At 44.5% G+C, this 22,272-nt stretch overlaps 1 protein-coding gene across 1 annotated transcript in view; it reads left to right on the top strand.

Annotated features, from left to right (window-relative positions):
• Positions 1-22,272, top strand: part of PKD2L1 (polycystin 2 like 1, transient receptor potential cation channel) — a 3,023,543-nt gene that overhangs the window by 2,144,795 nt on the left and 856,476 nt on the right. Inside the window, exon 11 of the mRNA XM_085603531.1 lies at positions 12,675-12,796. Coding sequence (XP_085459657.1) covers positions 12,675-12,796 — 122 coding nt within the window. The remainder of the gene's footprint in view (positions 1-12,674; positions 12,797-22,272) is intronic.

The following is a 22,272-nucleotide window of genomic DNA, read 5'->3' as shown; positions in this document are numbered from 1 at the left end:
TAATTCAAGATCAGCTTTGTGGTGTTTATTAATTGTGAGTTTGCTGGTCCTGGTGGGATCGGTTGGTGCTATTGTAGTGGGTGTTTGACGGCCGAGTGTGATGATGGGGGTAGTGAGATTGTAATGAGTGATGGTGGATGTCCATGAGTTGTAGAGTGGGTTGTCTGGGGAGGGGAGGATCGGTTCAGGGTTTTTTGACAGGGTGGATGGGGATGGGGGTGATTGGGTTTGCTGGTTCTGTTGAATTAATGAGGAGAGTAATGATGGGAAGTGCCGGTCAAAAGTGGTGAAATTCGTCAAAAGGAGTCAAAGTTATTAGCAAACCAAATAAACACTCCATCTATGGAAAAGCAGACCTAACTATACCTACCTAGTGGCAAACGCCATTAGGTAATATATTACCTGGCAATACAGGCAGGACTGTTTCCGTGGGGAGCAGGGTCAAGACTGATTTGCGTATGGCTGGGTCCAAACTGGAATGACTTGGGGAGCAAAAAAACGATGGCTGCAGACCCAGATCTCCGTATTGAGGGTTAATGGTTGACATTGTTCAGCATTCCACCCGGCAATTTTCTTTTTATATATATATTAATGTATCCACACAGGCGTCTCTGATTAGAGACCAACTCGTTCGCACTCAGAAATGAACACACAGTAATGATTGACCCTCGTGAACAAGATCTTTGTGAAGATCGAAACGCGTAGAGGATATTACTGGAAAGCTGAATTAAATCGCAATATTACTGGAGAACAAAGAATTGGCTGTGTTCATTTCTGAGTGCGAGCGAGTTGGTCTCTAATCAGAGACGCCTGTGTGGATTTATGAAACGACTTGGCTCCGTCGTATCGCGTACGCACCAGCAAGAGCGCCCAGGTGTCAAGAAATTGGGCTGTAGCTGAAAGGATATATTAATGTATGTGTATAATATATATATATATATATATATATATATATATATATATATATATATATATATATATATATATATATATATATATACAGAAAATTGGTACTGCCAGGGCAGGTTCTCCTCGGACCGGAAACAAGCAGCATAGGACCGGGTTCAGGGTATCACCCATCATCAGCCAGGATAGCTTGACTCCAGTGGCATGGCGAGCATGGGCACTCTTTTGATACAACAAAAAAGGAAGAAAGGCATCACGTGTATGAACAGGGTCAGCTCAAAAGATTTTAGGCTGGAATATGAAGCCTTCTGCGAGGCAGTCATCTATTTCACGCATGACTAGCCATCAGATGGGTAGTCATGACCAATTCTGGGCAAGACTGTTCATTTACATTCTCACTCAGAGCCCCATACACTCTGGCAGATCATCCTCTTGGTTCTCAATGAGATAGGTTAAGAAAGGAAACGTAGCACCAAAATAAGGGTCACTGGTTGCTTCACATACAATACAAAATGCATCCTCGAATACATTAATTTTTTTAAATAATGTGGAAATCCCAATTCAAAGGCTCGTACTGATGTTGCTTTAAATTCACAGTTTCCTTACAAAGCGGCAAGCGCTTAAAAAAAAAAGATTTTAAAAAAATACAACAAATCGACCCAAGAATTATCTTTTGATTGGTGTTTGATCATGTGCAGGAATAGTTTCAATCTAACCCGACAAAAGTGGTATGTGAGCAGGCAGGGAAGAAAAGGGTGGAGCAGATACTGTTGGAAGAAGATGATGGATGCGACAGACAAGGAAAAGATGACACACTAAAACAAGCTGGCCACTCAGCTGGCTTTCTCGCCAAGATTACACTTTTACACGAGTGTCATGAATTTGCCACTTGACGACGAGTGCTGGGGGAGGCACGGAAAAGAAACTCATCTCCCTGTGCTAGCACTCGAAGCACATTTTTGCCCGTTTATACAGCACTGTGTCAAAGTCAGAGAAAACAAGATTAAAACCCTTAAAATGTGCATGCAATGCAAGTCTACAAGGTTAGGCTGAATGTATGACAGAATGACAGGACTTTAATGCCAGAAGCTGCAATACACAGACCGAGATGCCTGTTTCAATATTGACTACAGTGGGAGATAATCATTAATAAGCAGATGTATTTATTCCGCTCTGAAAAGTATCAACAATTTCACACCCTTTTCCCCCTCCACCTCCGTCAAGAAATGTAAACGTTACAAAAATATCAGCTTGTGTTTCAAGTAACAGTAATATGCTTTAAAACGAAGCCAGGTTTAAGCTAAAATGGCACAGAAATAAAAATCCTCCCCTCTCTCATGAAATAACCCCCACCACGGACGTGCTACCTTATACAGGGCTGGCCCTTCCTCAAGTAAAGTGCCCCGGGTGCAGTGTTGCCAGATTTTGAGACCCATCCCAAGCCCAAAGCCGCTCAAGAATAAGCCCAAATTAAGCCCAAAGCAATCATTTTCAGCCCAAAAACCAGCCCAAAGTAGCAAGTCTAAAAGTATGCAGAAATAGTCATCAGAAACAATTTTAAGGACAAATATACATTCTATTCAATATACAGATAGTGGGAGAAATGTAAGAATGTCAGATGTGTTGGTCTTTCCAAGCATTTACACAACATTTAAATATAATATTTACACAGAATTTAAATAACTCAATTTTATTTCTTTTATAGCGCTACTCAACATAATGCAGGGTTTCAGAGTGCTTTACATTCCATACACATTGACAAAAAATCATGCAAGTGTGTAAATCATTGTACAAGATGTGTTGCATGACACAGTGAGAGTTAAAAGATGTAGCAGTCACATATCCTACATAGCTCTCTGTGCAATATTGAAAGGCTTACAAATTATGAACTGCAAGTACCAAAATGATCTGTGTTCAAAGCAGTAGCCCACTAACCTAGCTACATTAAAAAATAAATCTTTCATCTGCATATTACATGAAGTGCTTAGCAGGAGACACATTAACCTTCAAAACTACTTTGATTCAGATCTGGGACTACACAAAACCGAGATCTCTCCAACAAATACTTTAACCTCCAGAGTTCTCACCAATTATTATTCCCTGATATTTACTGGGCACCTCTGCAGATACCTTAACACCATAAAATGTTTGCAACCAATTGAGCACAACAGATGTCCGACCATGTGCATTATGCGATTTAACAAATTTTGCTTTAAACTTGTTCTGAAAAAGTGGCCTCGCCGGGTCGCCTGGCCTTACCCCATCACACACATTAAGGGACCCACTCATTTATGGACATCAATCCCTTCCGACACGACTTCACTGGTTTGTGGTGCACTAGGCCTGACGGTGTGGGGAGCACACAATTTTTAGCTGCCCCTATCGGTACGACCACAGCAGTGGGTTTGTGCTTGGTCGCCCCTTCCTGATTGCCAGGCAGAGTCTCCTGGGCCCCCTTCCCCTGAGATTGCATTGGCACCTAATATAGCCTCTGCAGGATGGGAAGGTGCTTTGCTGCCAGCAAGGGAGGTGCTGTTACAGAGGGAGGGGAGAGAGAATGATCTAATGTGCTGGGGAGTGAGCGAGGCAGGGGAAATTGCTTGTATATGGATTGTGGCAGGCTGAGGATGCCTACGAATGGAGGAAGAAAGCAGGGACTCTAATTTTGTGCAATTTGTTGTGTGAGGCAGGTTTGGGAATGTGTGCTATCCTTATCTGTGCCATTGCCTCCACCCTGATCAAGCCATCCCCTTGTGCTACGCTAATGGCGGCGACGTGCTGCGCTGCGCTTTAAATAATTTGATAATCGTTCCTACCTCATCGTTGGTCATCTACGTCCTCTGCATAAGACACGTCACACTTGTTGTGGACTCACTTCTTCACTGCAGGGCCCCGGTCTCTCGGTCAGACTGCTCTGTCAACTGCCAGTGCCACCCACTTCTCAAAGGTAGCAGGGAAAGATGGAGCCGGTACGCGACCGCCGGGCCACAGCAGCACGTGACAGGCCAGGGTAGGATGGAGCCAGGCCAGGGACGCGCCCGCAGGGCCACAGCAGCACACTGGCCAGGCCGGGCGTCGGTGGCCAGGCCAGTGCACGCCGTCTCCGAGCTCGCGACTCTGCATGTGGTGTGGGAGGGGTGAGGGTCAGGTCGGGGACCGTGACTAGTCCCTAGTCTCCGAGTCCATACACAGTGAGTGAGATTCACTCCGGCCAGACTCGGGGATCTCAGCGGGACAGAGTAAAGCAGGACAGGGCAGCCAGGAGGAGGACTGTGTGTGTCGCAGGCTTGCGGCAATCAACCAGAGCAGGCCACGATGGCACAGTCCCACACATCCTCCAATGAGTCCAGTGACTCCGGTCCACCACCACCGTCCGCTATGCAACAGGCCCCGCGCGCCGCCTGAATCCGAAAAAAAGAGCGGCAACTCCACTGTCACCCCCAGCATTTTCAAGGAACAGCGCTGGGCATGGCTGTTATTGGTAGCGCTTTTGCGCCCTACAAGATTGACAGCCCTGGGGACTCACATCAGCCCGCACACACTACTACCAAGCTAGGTGGTGCGTGGTGGTGATCTGGCGCAGCGCTGCGCATGTGCAAGTGTAGCAGGTGCGCTTGGCTGCACTTACACTATTTCACGTGCAGGCTACCTGCAGCCAGCCGCCTCCTGTGTCACTCGTGTGATGGAGGGTAGAGGGTGGATGTGGGTGGGGTCATGTGCGCACAGGCAAACCCTGGTGGATCCTCCTCCAATGATTTACACTGATGTCAGCGCACGCTGCGCGCTCATTTGCCAACGCACCTTCTGCGCCACTGTGATAGGCGCACGCCACTGACTCATCGTGGTCGGCGCCCGCCCAAGCCAGTAGATTGCGCACACAGATGTAATACTAGCCCAAAAAGTAGCCCCCCGCCAGGCATGGGTTTTTCCTGCACAACTGCACAACTGGGAAAAATGTCACCCAATTGTGCGGGAAATAGCCCAATCTGGCAACATTGCCCGGGTGAAACTACATTTTGCCCCCTCCGAATCCTCATCCTTTCCGCATCTATCCCCTCCCACTGGTGATCCGGTGGGGGGCGGGATATCAGGGAGAGGCTTATGTGTTCTCTGGTCACGTCCTTGCTGAATACCTCAGACCAGTGACCTGCCTGTTAACACACACATTTGCCCCTTGAGGAGTCACCTTAATCACCTTTTCAGTTGGCCAACGGAGAAGGAAGGGGGGGAGGCGAGAAGGGAGGGAAGCTAATCGGATGTAGACTAACTTGAAAAGCAACGGAGAAGGAAGGAGGAGGAGGCGAGAAGGGGGGAACTAATCGGATAGAGACTAACGTGAAAAGCAACGGAGAAGGAAGGAGGGGGAGGTGAGGGGGGGAAGCTAATTGGATGGAGACTAACGTGAAAAGCAATGGAGAAGGAAGGAGGGGGAGGCGAGAAGGGGGGTGAAGCTAATCGGATGGAAACTAACGTGAAAAACAAGTGGAGACAAGGGAGGGGCAGCACATAACAAATGACAGACGATCCCGTGTACGCACGCAATAGACAGCAGCAGGAGGCGTTTTCCTACATATGTAAAGATTAACAAGTAAGCAGCCATGGATCACATTACTTGGGATTATCGGTTTAACTGTCCTTCACCAACAAGCTGGTGGCATTGTGTTGAAAACATAGTGCGTCCCAGCTAATTAAGGCGAGTGTGTGACATCGCAGTGAGAGATCCAATCCTGGTGGGCGGGGCTAAAAGGAGATAAGGCAGCAACAAGGAGAGACTAAGAAGCCTCCTTTACAATCGTCAGCATGCGTTTTGCATCAGGATGACGCCAGCGAATAGGAAAGATGGGCGGGGATTCAACTTCGCCTCAGAGAGCTTCGGAATCTGAATTGATTCCAAGAAGCTCTCGATGCCGAGAGCAGCACATGCGCTGCTTACGTCACAAGACCTAAAAATGGGGATCGAAATCTTCAGAAAAGTTATCAGCCAATTGCATTCTTTGGCGTTATGTCGAAGATTTTTGCTAAATGTCTATTGAAACGCTTAGCTTTTTGGGTAGGGGCTGCCCAGCTCCCGCCAAATGAACAGTCAGGCTTTCATAAGGCTTGTTCCATAACAGATAATGTTGTGTTTTTGTAGATGTATGCAAGAAATATGTGAAATCTTGAAAAAATGAATGTGCATGTGGCATAAGTCGATTTCAGCAGTGTTTTTGACTCAGTAGATAGGCATAAACGTATCATATATGGTATTCCATGTGAGTTACTGCGCCCTTTGATATGTCTTCATTCAGATAACTGGTTAAAAGTACTTCTGGATACTGGAAATGAATATTCAAAACAAATTCCTGTAAAAATGGTTTGGCCCCTTTGTTATTTTCTTCATATTTGTCTGATTTCCCATTGATTTCTTATTTCTTTCAACTAAAGTTGTCATTGATCCCATTCACACTTGCTTATAATCTTTCAGTGAATGAGAGAACGACTATAATGAGTCCAAGATGTCTTAAATCTCCCAGAACATAGTTCCTCAATGGAATTAAAATTTATGGTGGTAAAAGAGTTTACACACTTGTGAGTGAGTGTTTTAAACAAACCATCATGGGCTCAACAAGAACAAATAAAGTTCTAACTCTGTAGGTATTAGTCTTCTATAGTTTTTCAATGCACAGGTTAAGAGAGATGTCCAATCACTTTTAAAGGCGTACATAGCAAACACACTTCCAGTAGCATTGCATTGTATTGAGATAAGATCTTAATAAGGTACCATGCATCAAATCTTTTCTGTGAAAGTGTTACTTTGGTGTTAGCTCCTGTACCTCGACTGAAATTTTTCATCTTGAGCTGGGTTTCTGTGTTATACATCTTCAAGTTTATTCTTGGATTTATTCATTATTACTTTCAATTGTTCTGTAGCCCGGAAAAACGCTGAAAAGGTCATATGTTTTGAACTTTTGAGGAATAGTAAGCAGTGGCGGCTGGTAGGGAACAGTGGGGAGAGGTGGGGGAAGGTGACGCAGAGTTAGGAAAATAAAGTAAAGCAAACTTACCTGGAGGTCTCTGTCGCAGCCACCGCTTCTCCTTCAGCAGGAAGCCCCCAGCCTCCCAGAATCCCCTAACCAATAACAAGCCTGCCTTAAGTTGTGGTGTGATTGGTCTGAGTGCTGTGGTTCGGCACTCAGGGGCTTGGAGGCTGGGCATGTTCTCCACATGTTCTCCACTAAGGCTGTATAATACAGCCTGTGGAGAACAGGCACACTGCGCATGACGCATGCTGACTCCACCTCCTGTGGTGCGTCTGATGACCCTGGTCCACTCTGACAAAGGAAGAAGGTGCACACTGGCAGAATGCACCCAGAACTGGTTTGAGCTAGGTACAGGACCCTCTACCTTCAGAGGACAAAGGATTTGCTAGTATAAATATTGGGGCGCAGACCCCAAGACTTCAGAACTCTTTTGGATCAAGAAGACAGCCAAGAAGAAGAGCTGGAGAAGCTGTGAGGAGGAACTACCACTTTGCTGTGGGCTTTGCTGTGTTGGCCTGCAGTGGCTGCTTCTGTCTTGGGCAGTGAAATGACTGGACTGAACTTTCTGCAATCTACTTTTGGGAGTTTCTCCAAGGGCTTGAAGTAGAGCTTGCCCCCTGTTGACAAAGTCTCAGGAACAGCAAAGACTTCAAGCTCTTCTGCCCTCAGCACTGGGAACTGTGTTTTTTATGCTGCAACAGAAGAAAAGCAACCCGACGACGTCGCCGCCGCCGCGGCTGACTCCGTGTCCTGACGTCACCGCAGAGGGCACCGCGACCCTGGTCTCAACGACGACGCCTGCTGACACCGCCACCGAGCCGCTGCTTGCACAGCGACCTGTGGGCACCGCACTCTGCACCTCCTCACTTCACGAAGACACCTTGGTATCCCCGACGATGTCGCTCCACGCTGCTGCTTGCACCGTGGTTCGAGGGCACCGCTCGTAAAGTTACATGATGCACCGCCCTCATCCCGCAACGCAGCCTTGGCCTACCGACGCCGGGGCCATCGACTCCAGTTAGTCAGCCGACGACAGCGCTTCAGCAATGACGAAGCTGCTGCTTGCACCGTGACCTGCCAGCACCGTGATGAGCACCGCCCTTATGTCACACCACGACCCTGCTCTCACCGATGACACCATTTGACACCGCCACCGAGCCGCTGCTCGCACCGTGACCTGAGGGCACCACACGCAGCACCTGACGCCTGCCGACGCCAGCGCTCCAGACTTCAACAAAGAGGAGTTCCATCTGCAACGCGTGTGACTTCAAGGTCCTGGACGACTCCTACACCGACCTCCGGAACCGACGCCAGCGAACGCTGTGTTTTTGGAAGCTCAACGAGAGGTCATCAACGCCCTGCATTTCTGAAAGGTACAGTTTGCGGGTCTTCCCGACACCGTAGCTGGCCCGCGACGCCGCGGTCAGCCAGAACTGTTTGGATTTGTTTGCTCACGATGCCGTGATAGCCCCGGACGGAGCTATCGGCATCAAGGAACTGTTTTTTAAGGTTATTTGGATAACTGAAGATTTTTCAGTGCTGTATTGTGGATTTTTATAGTTTCTGGTCTTGTTTCAATTATATGAAAATATTAGATATTTTTCTAAACTTGTGTGGTGTCCTTTTGTAGTACTTACACTGTATTACTGTTGGTTATGTGCAAATGCTTTACACACTGCCTCTAAGATAAGCCTGACTGCTCGTGCCAAGCTACCAAGGGGGTGAGCAGGAGTTATTTTAGGAGTGTAACTCCTTTATCCTGACTAGGAAGAAGGGTCGCTATTTGGACAAAGGTGCAAGCTCTTGCCAACTAGAGACCCCCCATTTCTAACAAACTCTATATAGAGATATCCATTTAAAACTCTTGATTTCAATTTGACATATAGGAGATTAATCACTTCAGCACTACAATGCCCAAACATTCTTTCAAGATGTTGATCAGAGAGATATGAATGAAATTATTGAGCTGATAGGTCGAGAAGCAAAAGCAGAAGTTTCTGACATTAAGAAGTGGAGTGCTTTGTCTACAACTTGTAGAACGGTCTACCTGCAGGAGCTTTTTTTTTTTATCCAAACTGAAAATTACTTACTGGTTTATTTGACTAAATGTCATGAGAATGTTGACAGGCTACATATCTTTCAATCATCTTCCCTAGGATAGGTGATCCTGAAATTGGACCGAAGCTTCCGATTTTCAGACAGTCAGGGAATATACCTTGAAAAAGCAGAAAACGTTTCAGGGCTGTCACGTAGGGAATCAGATGTTTGACCATCTCCTCATTAATACTTGCAAGTCCTGCATAAGTAAAGTGGTTACTTTAGTGATAATTTGAGTAACTCAAATTCTGAGCTTGGGAAAAATGAGACCAGACCATTTAAGATTTAACTTGCAATTGTTCAGAGAATCACAGGTTTAATTCAGTGCTGTTGACCTTGTCAGAAATTAGACTGCTGGGTGGTTCATGGAGAAGTCCAATAGCATTTTGATGTGAGAGGACTTTGCCAAGTATATTGAGTTTAATATCTTCTTCTGGCAGCCCTAAAATGAGCCAGCTTAGATGGGTAGTCTCCATGTAGTCTTGAGTCATCTCAGGTTTCTTTTCCTCATATACTTCTTTTGACAACTATAGGGCAGAGGGCTTCCAGTGATTCCTCTTTTTTTGCTGAGAGCACAATATTCAATCAGGTCTTTCATGCAATCATTGAAATTAACAGCAAAAACATTTAGGGGATGAGTACCATGTCGGGCGGACACCATCTCGTAACACGACCGACCGACCTCCAGTCGGCGGTCCCGACTGCCTGATTTGGATGCGACCGTACACTGTTCAGTCACCTTCCCACATTTCCCTTCGGGAGCATGTGATACGGCCATAACCCAGCCATTGTACATTCTCCCATAGGGAAATGGGAGGTAGTGTTAATCCCTGCACCCCCTGGCAGGCACCTCAAGGTGCCTGCCACGTGGTCTGGGATTAACAGGGGGCACCTGCCCCCTCTGCCCCCAACAAGAGGCCACGCACACAAGGGGTCCCTGCTAGGGCCCCCCGAACACGCTTTCCAACAGAGTTTCTATGTCGAATAGGCCGGCATGGCAACCCTGGCGGAAATCGTGCCTCGTAATCCCAAGGTTGGAAAGACCGCCCTTTGGGATTACAGGACAGCCTCCAACTGGCTGACGGGCTCCTTGAGCCCGTTGGAAGCCAGACGGAATGACCCGCTGTTTCAACTGTGACCGGCTGATTCATAATCAGCTGTTCATAATTGAAACCCGCCATTGTAATAGGCCCTGTTATGTCTCCTTGTGTTTAAATAGGCAGAAGGTGCACTCAAGCCCTACATGCAAGTCCACTAATATCTATGTTTTTCAAATCCCACAAACACATTTCACCGTTTTGTGTTAAGCAAAGGTTTTGGAATGGGTAATTGGAGATGTGAAAGTGATCTGAAGATGATTGGATGATGATGCAACTTGGCCTTAAAGAATTATGGGATACAGATTCCCCCTAGTAAAGTGGAACTCAAGCGATATTATTGGGATTGGAGTGACAGGCAAGAGCTCAGTAAACCAATGTTGGGTAGATTGACAGAGGAGTTCTTTTTGATTAAGCAAACCAGAAGCTTAGAGCCGTACCTAAACGTGATCCAGGTCCCACGAGATAGGACTCTGTATATTCAGTTTAGGTTCGGCACGCTCCCTGTTAATAACCGAGTGGCAAAGTGGCATACAGCCGAGAACATAACAGAGAGTTGCCCGTGCTGTGGAGCTCCGGTTGAGTGTGTTGCTCATGTCCTGTTTGCTTGCCCTGCTGATAATAAAGCTAGGAGCAAATGGCTAAAACCAATATGCAGTGATACGGGCACCCGCGCTCACCGGTTTGCTCTGCGCATTTTAAAATCTGATGCCAGTGTTCTGTTTTCATGTGGAGTGGCCAAGTTTTTAGGCCAAGCTTGGTTAATTAATATCAGAGCCCTACGAGGTGTGACCCCAATTTAGATATTTACGACTTTAGCGGCAGTTCTAAAGAGCTGAGTCAGATAATATGTGATAAAATCATAGATTATATTGGACTGCTCTATAACTTCTGAACACCGCTTATGATGGAGATAGCACTAGCACTTTATATACTGATTACCGTCATGGACTATGCCCTTTTACTTTCTTTTATGCATTACTATTATAATTATTGTGTACCTGGGGTAGAAGTGACCTGTAGATAGCGACATGTACATAGTGTTCTAGACTTAAGTCTTTTATGAAACTTGTTTTATGTTTTTATTCTAATATGCTGCTACTAATGTCATGCCAAGATACTTTTTAAATGACCTTCCGTATTGTAAGACCTTTTTTATCACTGAACAGATACTGTTTCATTGTATAGATGTCAAATAATGCTTTTATGATACATGTTGTCGAATAAAGCTATTTGAACTGAACTGAACTGATTGGATGATTGGAGCAGTCAACAATGACTGTGTCCTTCATGGTCAGTATGAGATCATTCACAATGATCAAGTCAAGTAGGGAGTTTTCAGAGTGTGTCTGTCCTTGGAAGTGTTATAGGAGACTGTTGTCAAGAATGAAAGCAGAGAGAAAGTTGGCAGCTGTATCTTTAGCACTTCTCAATGCAAGTTGAAATCTCCCAAAAAGTGTTTGGTATCAATGATTATCAGGTGGTTCGCAATGTTCACTATCCATTCCTCAAAGAATGTATCATCACCTGGAAGGTGATGGATGAGATATAATTTGACTGTAGATTCATTAAGGACATAAACTTCTAAACATGACCATTAAAATGGAGCAGCACTGGTCTATAGGAATTTTTCTCTATATAATTTTGTTCCAGTGCCTAGTGATGGTGGAGCGTCACTTCATCATCTTCCATAGTTCTTCCAGGATGTCAGTTTGGCACTATACTGAGACAGCCTTTTGAAAGTTTCTAGCTGCAAACCTCCAGCAATGTTCAGCAACCCGGCTATGAGAATGATGTCTGCTTAAATTAATCCCAAATTTATCCCAAATCAGACTTGATGCACTGCTTGTTCCTGCCAAATGTGGAAGGAAGTGCCACAAGGCAAGTCTTTGTCCCTCAAACTGCATGAGTTGTATGGTTTGAAATATGATATGATGCCATTTTCTTCTAGTCAAAGGCTAAGGGAGGCAGATTCATTGCCTTGCTATATGAATGCTAACCGTGGGCTGACCCCGAAGTGAGAATGATACATCAACAAAGAAATAGCTGGGAGGGACTGACCCAACGTGCCTTTCTATTTAGTATCAGTATTATTTTACTGATTACATGAGGCCTCCAGGCTGCTAAAGATGTCTTTAAGCCAAAACTAGATAATGTTCGAGACTCGTACCACAACCATAGCAAAAAAAGTAAATACATGCATGACACTGAGACTAGTCAAGAGAAACAGGATCTCTGGAGAAGTCTCACAAAAGTAGGACATTGTTTGGGAGCACTATGTTCTTACAACCCTCCTACCATAGGTAAGGAGATGGTGTTTTAGTAGAAAATATTCATGGTAATCAAAGGTGTGAGAGACTTTCTCGTGAACCACAGGCACACTTTAGAGTATGTGATGACTAGTACAAGAAAGAAGATTAGGAGACCATGATAATGTTAGATGTATGTAATAGCATTGTTAACTTTATATATTTATAAATCATAATATCAATTTCACATTTTACCAAATTATATTGTTCTGCCCTTTTAAATTTATTTACATTTTTGTCTCTAGAGTTACAACAAGACATTATTGAAGCTTAAACTGAAAAAAGAACGGATTTCAGATGTTCAAAAAGCCCTACAAAATGGTGATAAGGAATTAGAATTTGAGGATTTTAAGAACAGTTTAAAAGAGTAAGTGATTAAGCATACTATTTAACAAGTATTTCCTTTAATCAGTATAAAATGTAATGGATGAACTGTTCAAATAAGATACTGCACCTCAAGCTTAATTAAAATAGTAAAAGCTCAGTTTTTAATTAACTTCTAAGTTTTGACTGTGATATAAACCATGTGAAATATTTTTTGTTCCAAGGTACACAAAGTAAGTTGATTTTAACACCCACTGTGAATGCCAGAGAAATTATGCAGTAAGTCAATTAATTTGATGTTAGAAATCCTTGTAAAAGCCAGTCACATCAAAATGTAATAAAACGTTGCCGTAAGTAGAGCTGCCATGACAATGTAATAAATGCTATTTGATTGACTTGACAAACTGGCAGACTGTTGCATTACTTGATCTTCTTAGAACATGCGGTTAATTGTGTTTTGTGATATATTTAATAGACCGACCTGTTACATTCTTTGAAAACATGTGGTATTGGTCATGGACTAAATCTAGAACATAGTACTGCATAGTACTGATGCCCTCATATTGCAGGTATTTCTTTGCACAAGACTTCCACGTGTTAGAACTCGGTACCTAAATATATTTATAAGACCATTATCCACACTCCAAAAGAAAACAATATATATTATGTTTCTTGAATTCATGTTGATTTAAACATTACTGTAAATTGATTGTATATTGCCTTCATCAAAACACTCATAATTTGATGCAGCTGTACGAAAGGTTGTGTCAACCTTCCTTATCCCGGGAACTGTCTTAGTCACCTGAGAAACTGTTCACATACATGTTATCGGTTTCTTTGACATTATTACATTTATCTACCTTTGTTTTTCATATTGTATTGCATATTCACAGTTAAATTGTTTTTCACAGTAGGGATTGCATATCTCATTTTGCACGGTATAGATTTGCAATGCCAAAACATCTTGTTAATATTTTATGAAGTAATTTAACTTCATAATGCATTAAAGAGTACATAAGAAAATTTCACAGACTATTTTTTTCATTGGCCAAACGTTCGTATTATATTGACGAATTGGGATTTTGTTATTTATATATAATATACAAATTATATACAGGGTTGTCTTCAATTGTTATAGAAAACATGTAAACTAGGCACATTTTAAAAGCAGCTACTATCACAAAAAAACTGGTTTTTGGGTCAAAAGAGGTTGCACACTTTTTTATTCAATTGCTGGGACATAGTGTGCTGCCCCTTCATTAGGAGTAGGATACTGTTAGAACTGGGGGTCTCTAGTTGGCACAGGTAGGTACCTTTGACTAAATAGGGACCCTTGCTTTTAAGTCAGGGAAAGGGGATTACTCTCCTGGATAACCCCTGCTAACCCCCTTGGTAGCTTGGCACGAGCAGACCGGCTTATCTCAGAGGTAGTGTGTTAAGCATTTGTGAACACATACAGCAGTACAGTGAAAACACTACAGATGGACACCACACAGGTTTTATAAAAATAAGCATTCTTTATATAGACTTAACACAAGACCACAAACAACAAAAATCCACAATACTGTACTCAAAATAGACTTAAAGATGGTAGAAGTCACTTAGTTCAAGTTTATGATAAATTTGACACGTTTCTCACAAAGATGCCTAACGCAAAACAAACAAAAGGTTCGCAGGGATAGAGATGCGTCGGTTCCTTGCTTTGGGGGAGACGATGCGTTGCTCCTCAATGCTTGCGCAGAGTAGGGGATGCGTCTTGGTCCTTACCTCTGCGGTGGCGACTTCTGCGGCGGCGACACGCTTCTCCGGCGATGCGACGGCAACAGCTGTGACTGCGACACGCTTCTTCTCGATGAGTCGCGCTTTCAGCTCCCAGCGACACGCAGGCTTCTGCAGACAGAATTCCCAGCAAGGAAAGGAGGGGAGCTGGTGGTGAAGTCAGCAGGAGGCAAGCACAAGTTCAAGCCCTTGGAGAAATATTCTGCAAGATGATGAAATTTCTTTGAAAGTTCCATCTCCATTCCTTGGAAATGAAGACACCACTGCAGGCCAACCCAGCAACACAGCACACTGGCAGGGGGGCAGTCGAAACTCCTGCAGCTTCCTTGGTTCTTCCCCTTGGCAAAGGTTTGTCTTGTTGTTCCAGAAGTGATCTAAAGTCCTGGGGACTGGGTCCCAATATTTATACTGCAAAATCCTTTGTCCTCTGAAGGCAGAAGGTCCTGTACCTAGTTCAAACCAGTTCTGGGTGCATTCTGCCAGTGTACACCTTCTTCCTTTGTCAGTGTGGGCCAGGGTCCTCAGACACACCACAGGAGGTGGAGCCAGCATTGTGGAAGGCAGGCACAGCCCTATTCAGACCCAGGTGCTACTCCTCCCACCACTCTACAAGCAGATAGGTCTATTCAGCCCTGTGCTGACTAACTGTGTCTCCTGGAGCCGCCCCAGCCCCTGTCACAAGCTAGCAGAGGTAGGCTGGATGGTTGGGTAAGAAAATGCCTACTTTCTAAAAGTGGAATTTTCAAACACAGAATGTTAAAACCAACTTCACTAAAAGATGTATTTTATAATTTTGAGTTCAGGCATACTAAACTCGAATTTCTACCATGTTCCCTGGGTCAGTTAGGATTATAAGGTGTTATAACCAAACTGCCCATTCTGGCCTATGGGGACAGGTAGCCTTGCAATAGTGAAACACGAAAATGGCTGTAATTCACTATTAGGACATGCCACACATATCAGGGCATTTCCTACCTTTTACATACAATGCATCCTGCCCTTGGGCCTACCTTAGGGGGGCCTGATATGTAGAAAAGGAAGGTTTAAGGACAGGTAAGTGGGTGCACTTACCAATTCGACATGGCAGTACTAGACTGCACACAGGCTCTGCATTGGCAGGCCTGAGACACACTTTACAGGCTGCTTCTGTGGGTGGCCCAACCAGTGCTACAAGCCCACCAGCAGAATTTGATTTACAGGCCCTGGGCACACATGGTGCACTGTACTAGGGGCTGAAAAGTAAATCAGATAACCCAATCATGGAGTCGCTAATTCACTCCAACAATTTACAATAGAGAGCATATGCACTTTAGCACTGATCAGCAGTGATAAAGTGCCCAGAGTCATAAAACAGCCAACAACAGGTCGGAAAAAATGCTGGAGGAAGGTAAAAAGTTCAGCGATGACCCTGCAAAAAGGGCCAAGTCCAACAGTTACTTTGAGGTAACACTACCTTTTCCCATTGCTGTAAAGCCTTGTTATCATATCAATCTTTATTCGAGTATGCGTCATAATCATAAAAGATAGAGACATAAAAGCCACATAAAAAACATTAAAATATACAGACCACCTTATTTTGTTCAAATCACACATTCTATAAACATTAAGTACGTTTAAAAACAGTGAGCCAGCCTATCCTTTACATCATTATAAGCTAGGCACACATTAGTTTATCCCACTATAAGGCTCCTTTTAAATAGTCGGTGACCGTCAACATCACAACATACTCGGGTAATAATTGTAAATGTAAAAGAGCAGGACGAAATCGAATAAAACCCCTTGCTTTTAAGAGTTGCAATAAATACTTCTCATGCAAAAAATCATAAAATGGACAGAATAAGAACAAGTGTATTAAGGATTGGGGCAAGCGATCATCACAAGGACAGATTAAAAGTGCATGGGATCATCCTGGCCTGGTGGAAAAAAGATCATTGTACGGATGGAGCCCAAACAAAATGTTATAAGCAATGATCTGTCCCTAGGATGTTTAACTGCTGTAAGTTACAGTTCGATGCCATTGACAGATTTCAAGAGCAGGCAGGATCTGTTATAGTGTTTCTCCAGCACCCTAGCTTCCCTCTCATCTTTCAATCTATTTAAAAATTGTTCCCTAAAAAGGCTTGGGTCACCTTTTTGAAGAAGATGTGGCCTGTTAAAAATGTCCATACAATCTAGGGAGCGGGCAGTGGTTTTATTATAATTTAACCATGGTATCTTTTAACCGTAGGTGCACAACAAACAGTCCTTGATCACACTCCTGTTAAACCTCAATCTCTCCTCTGCCCAAGCTGAAATTCAGAGTAAAAATGGGGCCAGTTTAACTTGGACCTCCACGTATTCCAGACCCAATTCCTTGTGAGCAATGAAGGATGAACTATTAGGACCCAGGCCCAAACATTTTCTACAAAATCGGTCCTCTTCCTGCTGAATCATCTTACAATTACGGTTCCCCCATATGGCTGCACCGTATGTCAGGACTGGCAGACATTTCATTCTGTAGATTTGGAGTAAGGGCAGAAAGGGCTTATTGCCTATCGATAAAGAAGATTTAAACAGGGCACTACAGTCTTAGCTAAATTTAGAACATCGGTTAGACGTACAGGGAAGCCAATTGTTCTGTTGGTCAAATAATACTCTCAGATTAGGTAAAGTGGGGACCCTAGTAATTTTTCTCCCCTTAATGTCACTAGGTCTGGTTTTAGCATCCTTCCTCCCACAAGCCATGCAATGAGTCTTTGAGATGTTTATATCCAAATCCAGATCATCCATAAAGCTGACAAACTAATCGACCAATAGCTTTAACCCATTTGTTGTTCTGGTCATCTATATCGCGTCCTTGGCATAAAGCAGGGTGGGCACACTGACTGACTTTATCTTGGGCAGGTCCACCCCATTTTCCATCAGCTGTTCAATCTATTTACATGTAACAGGAACATAATTGGAACCATCACAAAATTGGCACCATCCCTGCCTTACCCCCGTGGTAGGCTAAATGATTGGGATGTCTCCCTGTCCATGCCATAATCTAACACAGGCATTTACGTCCATGTGTAAGGCTCTAAGGAAATTGATCAAATGAGCTGATAGTCCCTGTACCCCGAGGATGCCCCAAAGCTATGACCTGTTAACCCGATCAAAGGCACTACTGAGGTCCATAAATGCAAGAAAATTGGGCCCCTGTATTGCCACTACATGTTTCCATATTATGAGGTTAAGATTCAGGCATTGTTCCAGTGTGCCCATCCATTCCCTAAATCCATATTGGACAGGGCAAATACTGTTATTAGCCTGAGCCCATACTTCTACACACTTTAAAACAATGCGACCTACCACCTTTACAACAGGGAAATCGGTCTATAACAGGTGGGGTACTGCCTGGTCCCCTTTTTAAAAACTGGGTCTATAGTAGCAGATTTCCAGGACTGCGGTAAACCTGTCTGTGTCAAAGCATTAAGTACATTAGTAAGGACTGAAGCCCAGAGGTGAGGTTCTGCCTTATAGAAGTTCATTGGTATCCCGTCTGGACGGGGGGGGCTTTATTAGAAGGACTTCCAATAATTGCTGCATAAACCTCCTCATGATCAAACCTGATCTCAAGTGAGTACATAACACCATCATTACCCTTGTCTATGGGTATATCTGTATCCAGTGTATACACCTTATGGTAGTGGGCCACCCAGACAGCTGGAGGGATGGAGGAAACCAATGTCATCTTCAGCAGCCACATTGGGCTGCCTTCCATTGTCCAAGGCCAAAAAAAAACTAGAGTTTCTATTGGTGCAGGTAGACACCAACCATTTACAAGAGGCTTCTTTGAGCTCAGCTTTCCGCCTCCCAATAACTAATTTGTATGCTCTTCTTGCATCCTTGATGATGTCCCAATTGCAGGGTTTGGTGTTAAGGGCTTCACGCATTAGGTTGCCAGACTGCCTGCATGCTTTATTAAACCAGCCCAGTTTTGTACCCCGACGTTTAATCGGCATATTCCTCATAATGGAAGTTGTAAAATTATCTAGCTGTTCAAATGCTTCCAAAATTGATACGGGCGATGTTTGAGGGCTAATAAGGGCTCCATGGTAATTCCCACATTAAGACTGTCTACAGACTTAGACAGTGTTGGAACTGGAAGGTTGTGCCACTTCACCCTAAGTCCCCCGTCTTTTGCAATTAAGCGAATCAGGCCTGGATCGAAGTTTAAGCCAGGACTGGCTTTTACTCCTATCCTAAATCCTATTGGTTTATGGTCGCTAAGCTGGTTTCATGTACCACCTCTGGGTTAACATAGTCGCCAAGCGACCTTGAAATAAAAACGTAATCAATATGGTCCTTTTCCCCCATCCCACAAAGGTAGGTATTTCCCTGGACACACCAGGGCCATGGACATAACATCTCTTAGACCAGCCTGCCCAAGTGTCTCCGATAGCTTGTGACCCCTTAAGTCAGACCCTGAATCGCTAGTCGGAAAATCTTCAACCACAAAGGGGTTGCGATCCTTGCCATTATCTCCTAGCTTAGCTTTAAAATCCCCACCTATTATAATGTTAAAATGTTTAAATAGGCATATGATCTAGCCTCTAGGAGTGACACTGCTTCAAAAAGCGCCTCACTCTGACATCCAGGGTCACTAATAGTTATAAAAATTCACTAGAAAAAAATGGAAATCTTTAGAAACAGTCACCCATATTATCTGTATCCCACTATGTCTCTGGTGGATTGGGTATAGCCTTAGTTTCTTTGAGAGTCAAACCATGGTGGTTAGTCCCCCTTGCAACCTATAAATAGGGGAGGGAGTTGCTGCCATTGAAGCTTTCATAACCATCCCAGCCAACCGGCTCCAAGGCCCAGGTCTCCTGGAACATAATAACATAAAAACCAGTGATACAATTATGCCATTCAGGGTCCGACAACTTATCTCTTATACCAGCAATATTCCAGCTAAGAACTCTTAGCAAGGAACCCAACATGCTTAGTGGCGTGGACTCAGTGAGTGGTTTACTTGTGTGACAATTGGCCAAACTAGGGGAGCTATAGCTGGGAGGGCAAGAAGGAGTTCCCTGGAGTCAACCATTGTAGTCCAAATCAGACATGGGAAAAAAACTGTTTGCAACAGAAATAGATGGTTGTCCAAAAGAGAGAACTGGTTGTCTAGAAGGGCAGTGATACATGTTAACCCCTGTTGTGGGATTTGGCTGTAAACATCGATCGAAAAAACCAAATTGGAGGATGTTAATACATGTATCCTTAAAGGTCAGTAAATCAGGGCTTTGGATTAATCTCTGAGCCAAGACAGGGAACCTGCAGTTGATCACAACACAATCCCACTCTAGGGTTTTAGGCCTGGATCCGATCTACCCAACCCGTCTGCAAACAAAATATCACCATAGTCCTTACAGTCAAAGTGTGCATTTTTTACTAACCAATAACATGCTTTATTTTTAACGGTCAGTAGTTTCTGTCGTATTGGTACTAATACATGGTACTCCTGACAGCTGACCGAACAGCAACATAAGGACAGCATCAGGAAGTAGACTTAAACATGGATACTCTGAAGCGTGTTGCGCCCTCCTTCTCACCACTCCACCTGACTACAATCGGTCTAATTGTCTACTTGAGATCCTGCCCTCTTCCAGTATGTTCCTTACTACAGGCAATACCGGGGGTTGCCAAAGAATGGGCAGGCAACTGGGGTGGATTAGGAGCACGAATACCAAGCCTTCCAAGACTTGACATTGAGACCAAGGTTCTCTCCCATTTGTATTGTTCGGATCCGGAAATGTTGGCACCATGGGATAAAGGGAGTTATTCGATTCCTTAATTGGTTCACTCGCTTTAGTCAGTTTTGTAACAGCAGATTCCAATGCAGACAATCTTTCAATCAAAGGGGTAATACTTTGCAGGATCACGTCCTTGAATTTGCCAAGCACTGTGGGCCAGTCCATATTTATAATACTCGCAGACTCGGGTAGTCAGGGCTAAACTGGTTAGTTGATAAGTTAGAAAAACCTTTCGGAACCTTCACTATACCTGAATGTTTAGCTTGCCGCTTCCTTTTGAGCAAGTTGAGCGGATGCTATTGTTTGGAGTTTCCAATATGGCACTGTCCTTGCGGTGAACCACTAAAGAGACGCTGGGGAGGTTTTGGTTGCTCTGCACCACTGGATGAACTAGAGGGGCAGACTTTTGATGCTGCGTTACCGCAGCCCCTAATATAGTTGCAGGCCCCCCCCCCATCGATAATCTATGTTCAGCCAGGTCGATTTAAGTGGTAATAACCTCTACTGCTCGGGCCAGGAAAGAATCCAAAGTGGTGCTGTTTGAAAATTTGATGGCAGTCTCTTTGGGGCCCGGAACTTTGCTCTTAAGCATTTTGGTGCTATAGCGACCTTAAACCTGGTAGTCAGAGAGTCAAACCTGATCTAGCATCACATACATCCAGCAAACCTGAAAACGAGGTATGGGATATGAAGTAAATAAATGTTGTAGTTTGACTCACCCACTCGTCCCGCTGGCTTGTCAGGTGAAGGAGGGAGGGCCCAACCCAGCCTCCTCCAGGCGATGACAGGTGAAGACGGGCTTGCTCTTGGCCCGATCTTCACCCGGGTACGCACCAGGGCGTGTCCCCCACTGCGGGAGCCCCAGTCAGCTTAAATGCGCACCTCTGGGTGAGGGAGTACGTTGGCGGTGTATGCTGCAACTGAGGCTGAACCTTATGGTCCTGCCCCCCCACCTCCACCAAAACACCGGGTGTCCCGTGTTGCGGGAGCCCCAGGAAGCTTAAATGTGCACCGCTGGGCGCGGGAGCACGTTGGCAGCATCTGCGGTGACTTCTGCTGGGGCATTTAATCCTGCCCCCACTGCTTACAAAACACCAGGTGTCTGTAAAGCCTTAATAGGCCTGCTCTTTCAATCTTAGTAATTAATTTTGTAGAGCTATGCATGAGTGAGGTCAATACACCAGACATGATACTCACAGGGGATTTTAACTTACATCTAATTGGCTCATGGACGGCGGAGGAAGTAACTATACACAATCGGTTCTGGAACATCCCGCCAGAGGGTAAGAGTTCATCAGAGCTGCCCACAAAAACTAGCCAGCGCCTCATAGAGGAACTTAACACCTCCATCTCAGGGCTGCGAACGGCAGAAGTACAGGCGATAACCCCCTGGCAATCACTCACTTCTCATCAACCAAAAATTCAACGCTGGACTATACCTTTGTGTCCCTAACCCTTTTCAACTACATTTTCACATTTAGCATGGGCGACAAAGCTGACAGTGATCACCGGCCCCAGGAGCTCACACTTTGCACAAATATGCCAAAGCTTACGAAATGGAATGGCCAACCAGGAACGGCCGTTACAATCAATTACAGGAAAATAAAATTTGGGCAAGCAACGCAAGGGAACTTCCAACAACTGCAACACTTTTATTCGAAACACGGGAAGGGGACAACAAAACAGAGAAATGGGTGAACTACAGGAACGCATAGGCAAAATCCTTCGCCGTCCTAATTAAATCAAGGGCACAGCAGAGCTATAGTGGTAAATCAAACTTCACTAAGATGCAAAAGAATAAGATAAGATCTATAAAAAATACGATTAATCATACACTGCGGAAGCTGCTTCGGAAATCAACTGATACCATATAACTAACAACACTATGACAGCAGAAAACTCAGCTGAAGCAAGTATTATGGAAGGCCAGGTGAGACTCTGAGGATTCTTTATGGGCGAAATTGCA

Source organism: Triturus cristatus, chromosome 1_2 (genome assembly GCF_964204655.1).
Source record: "Triturus cristatus chromosome 1_2, aTriCri1.1, whole genome shotgun sequence".
NCBI classification, from domain to species: Eukaryota; Metazoa; Chordata; class Amphibia; order Caudata; family Salamandridae; genus Triturus; species Triturus cristatus.
The sequence above is the reverse complement of the archived record's forward strand: the minus strand, read 5'-3'. Positions and strand labels throughout refer to the sequence as shown.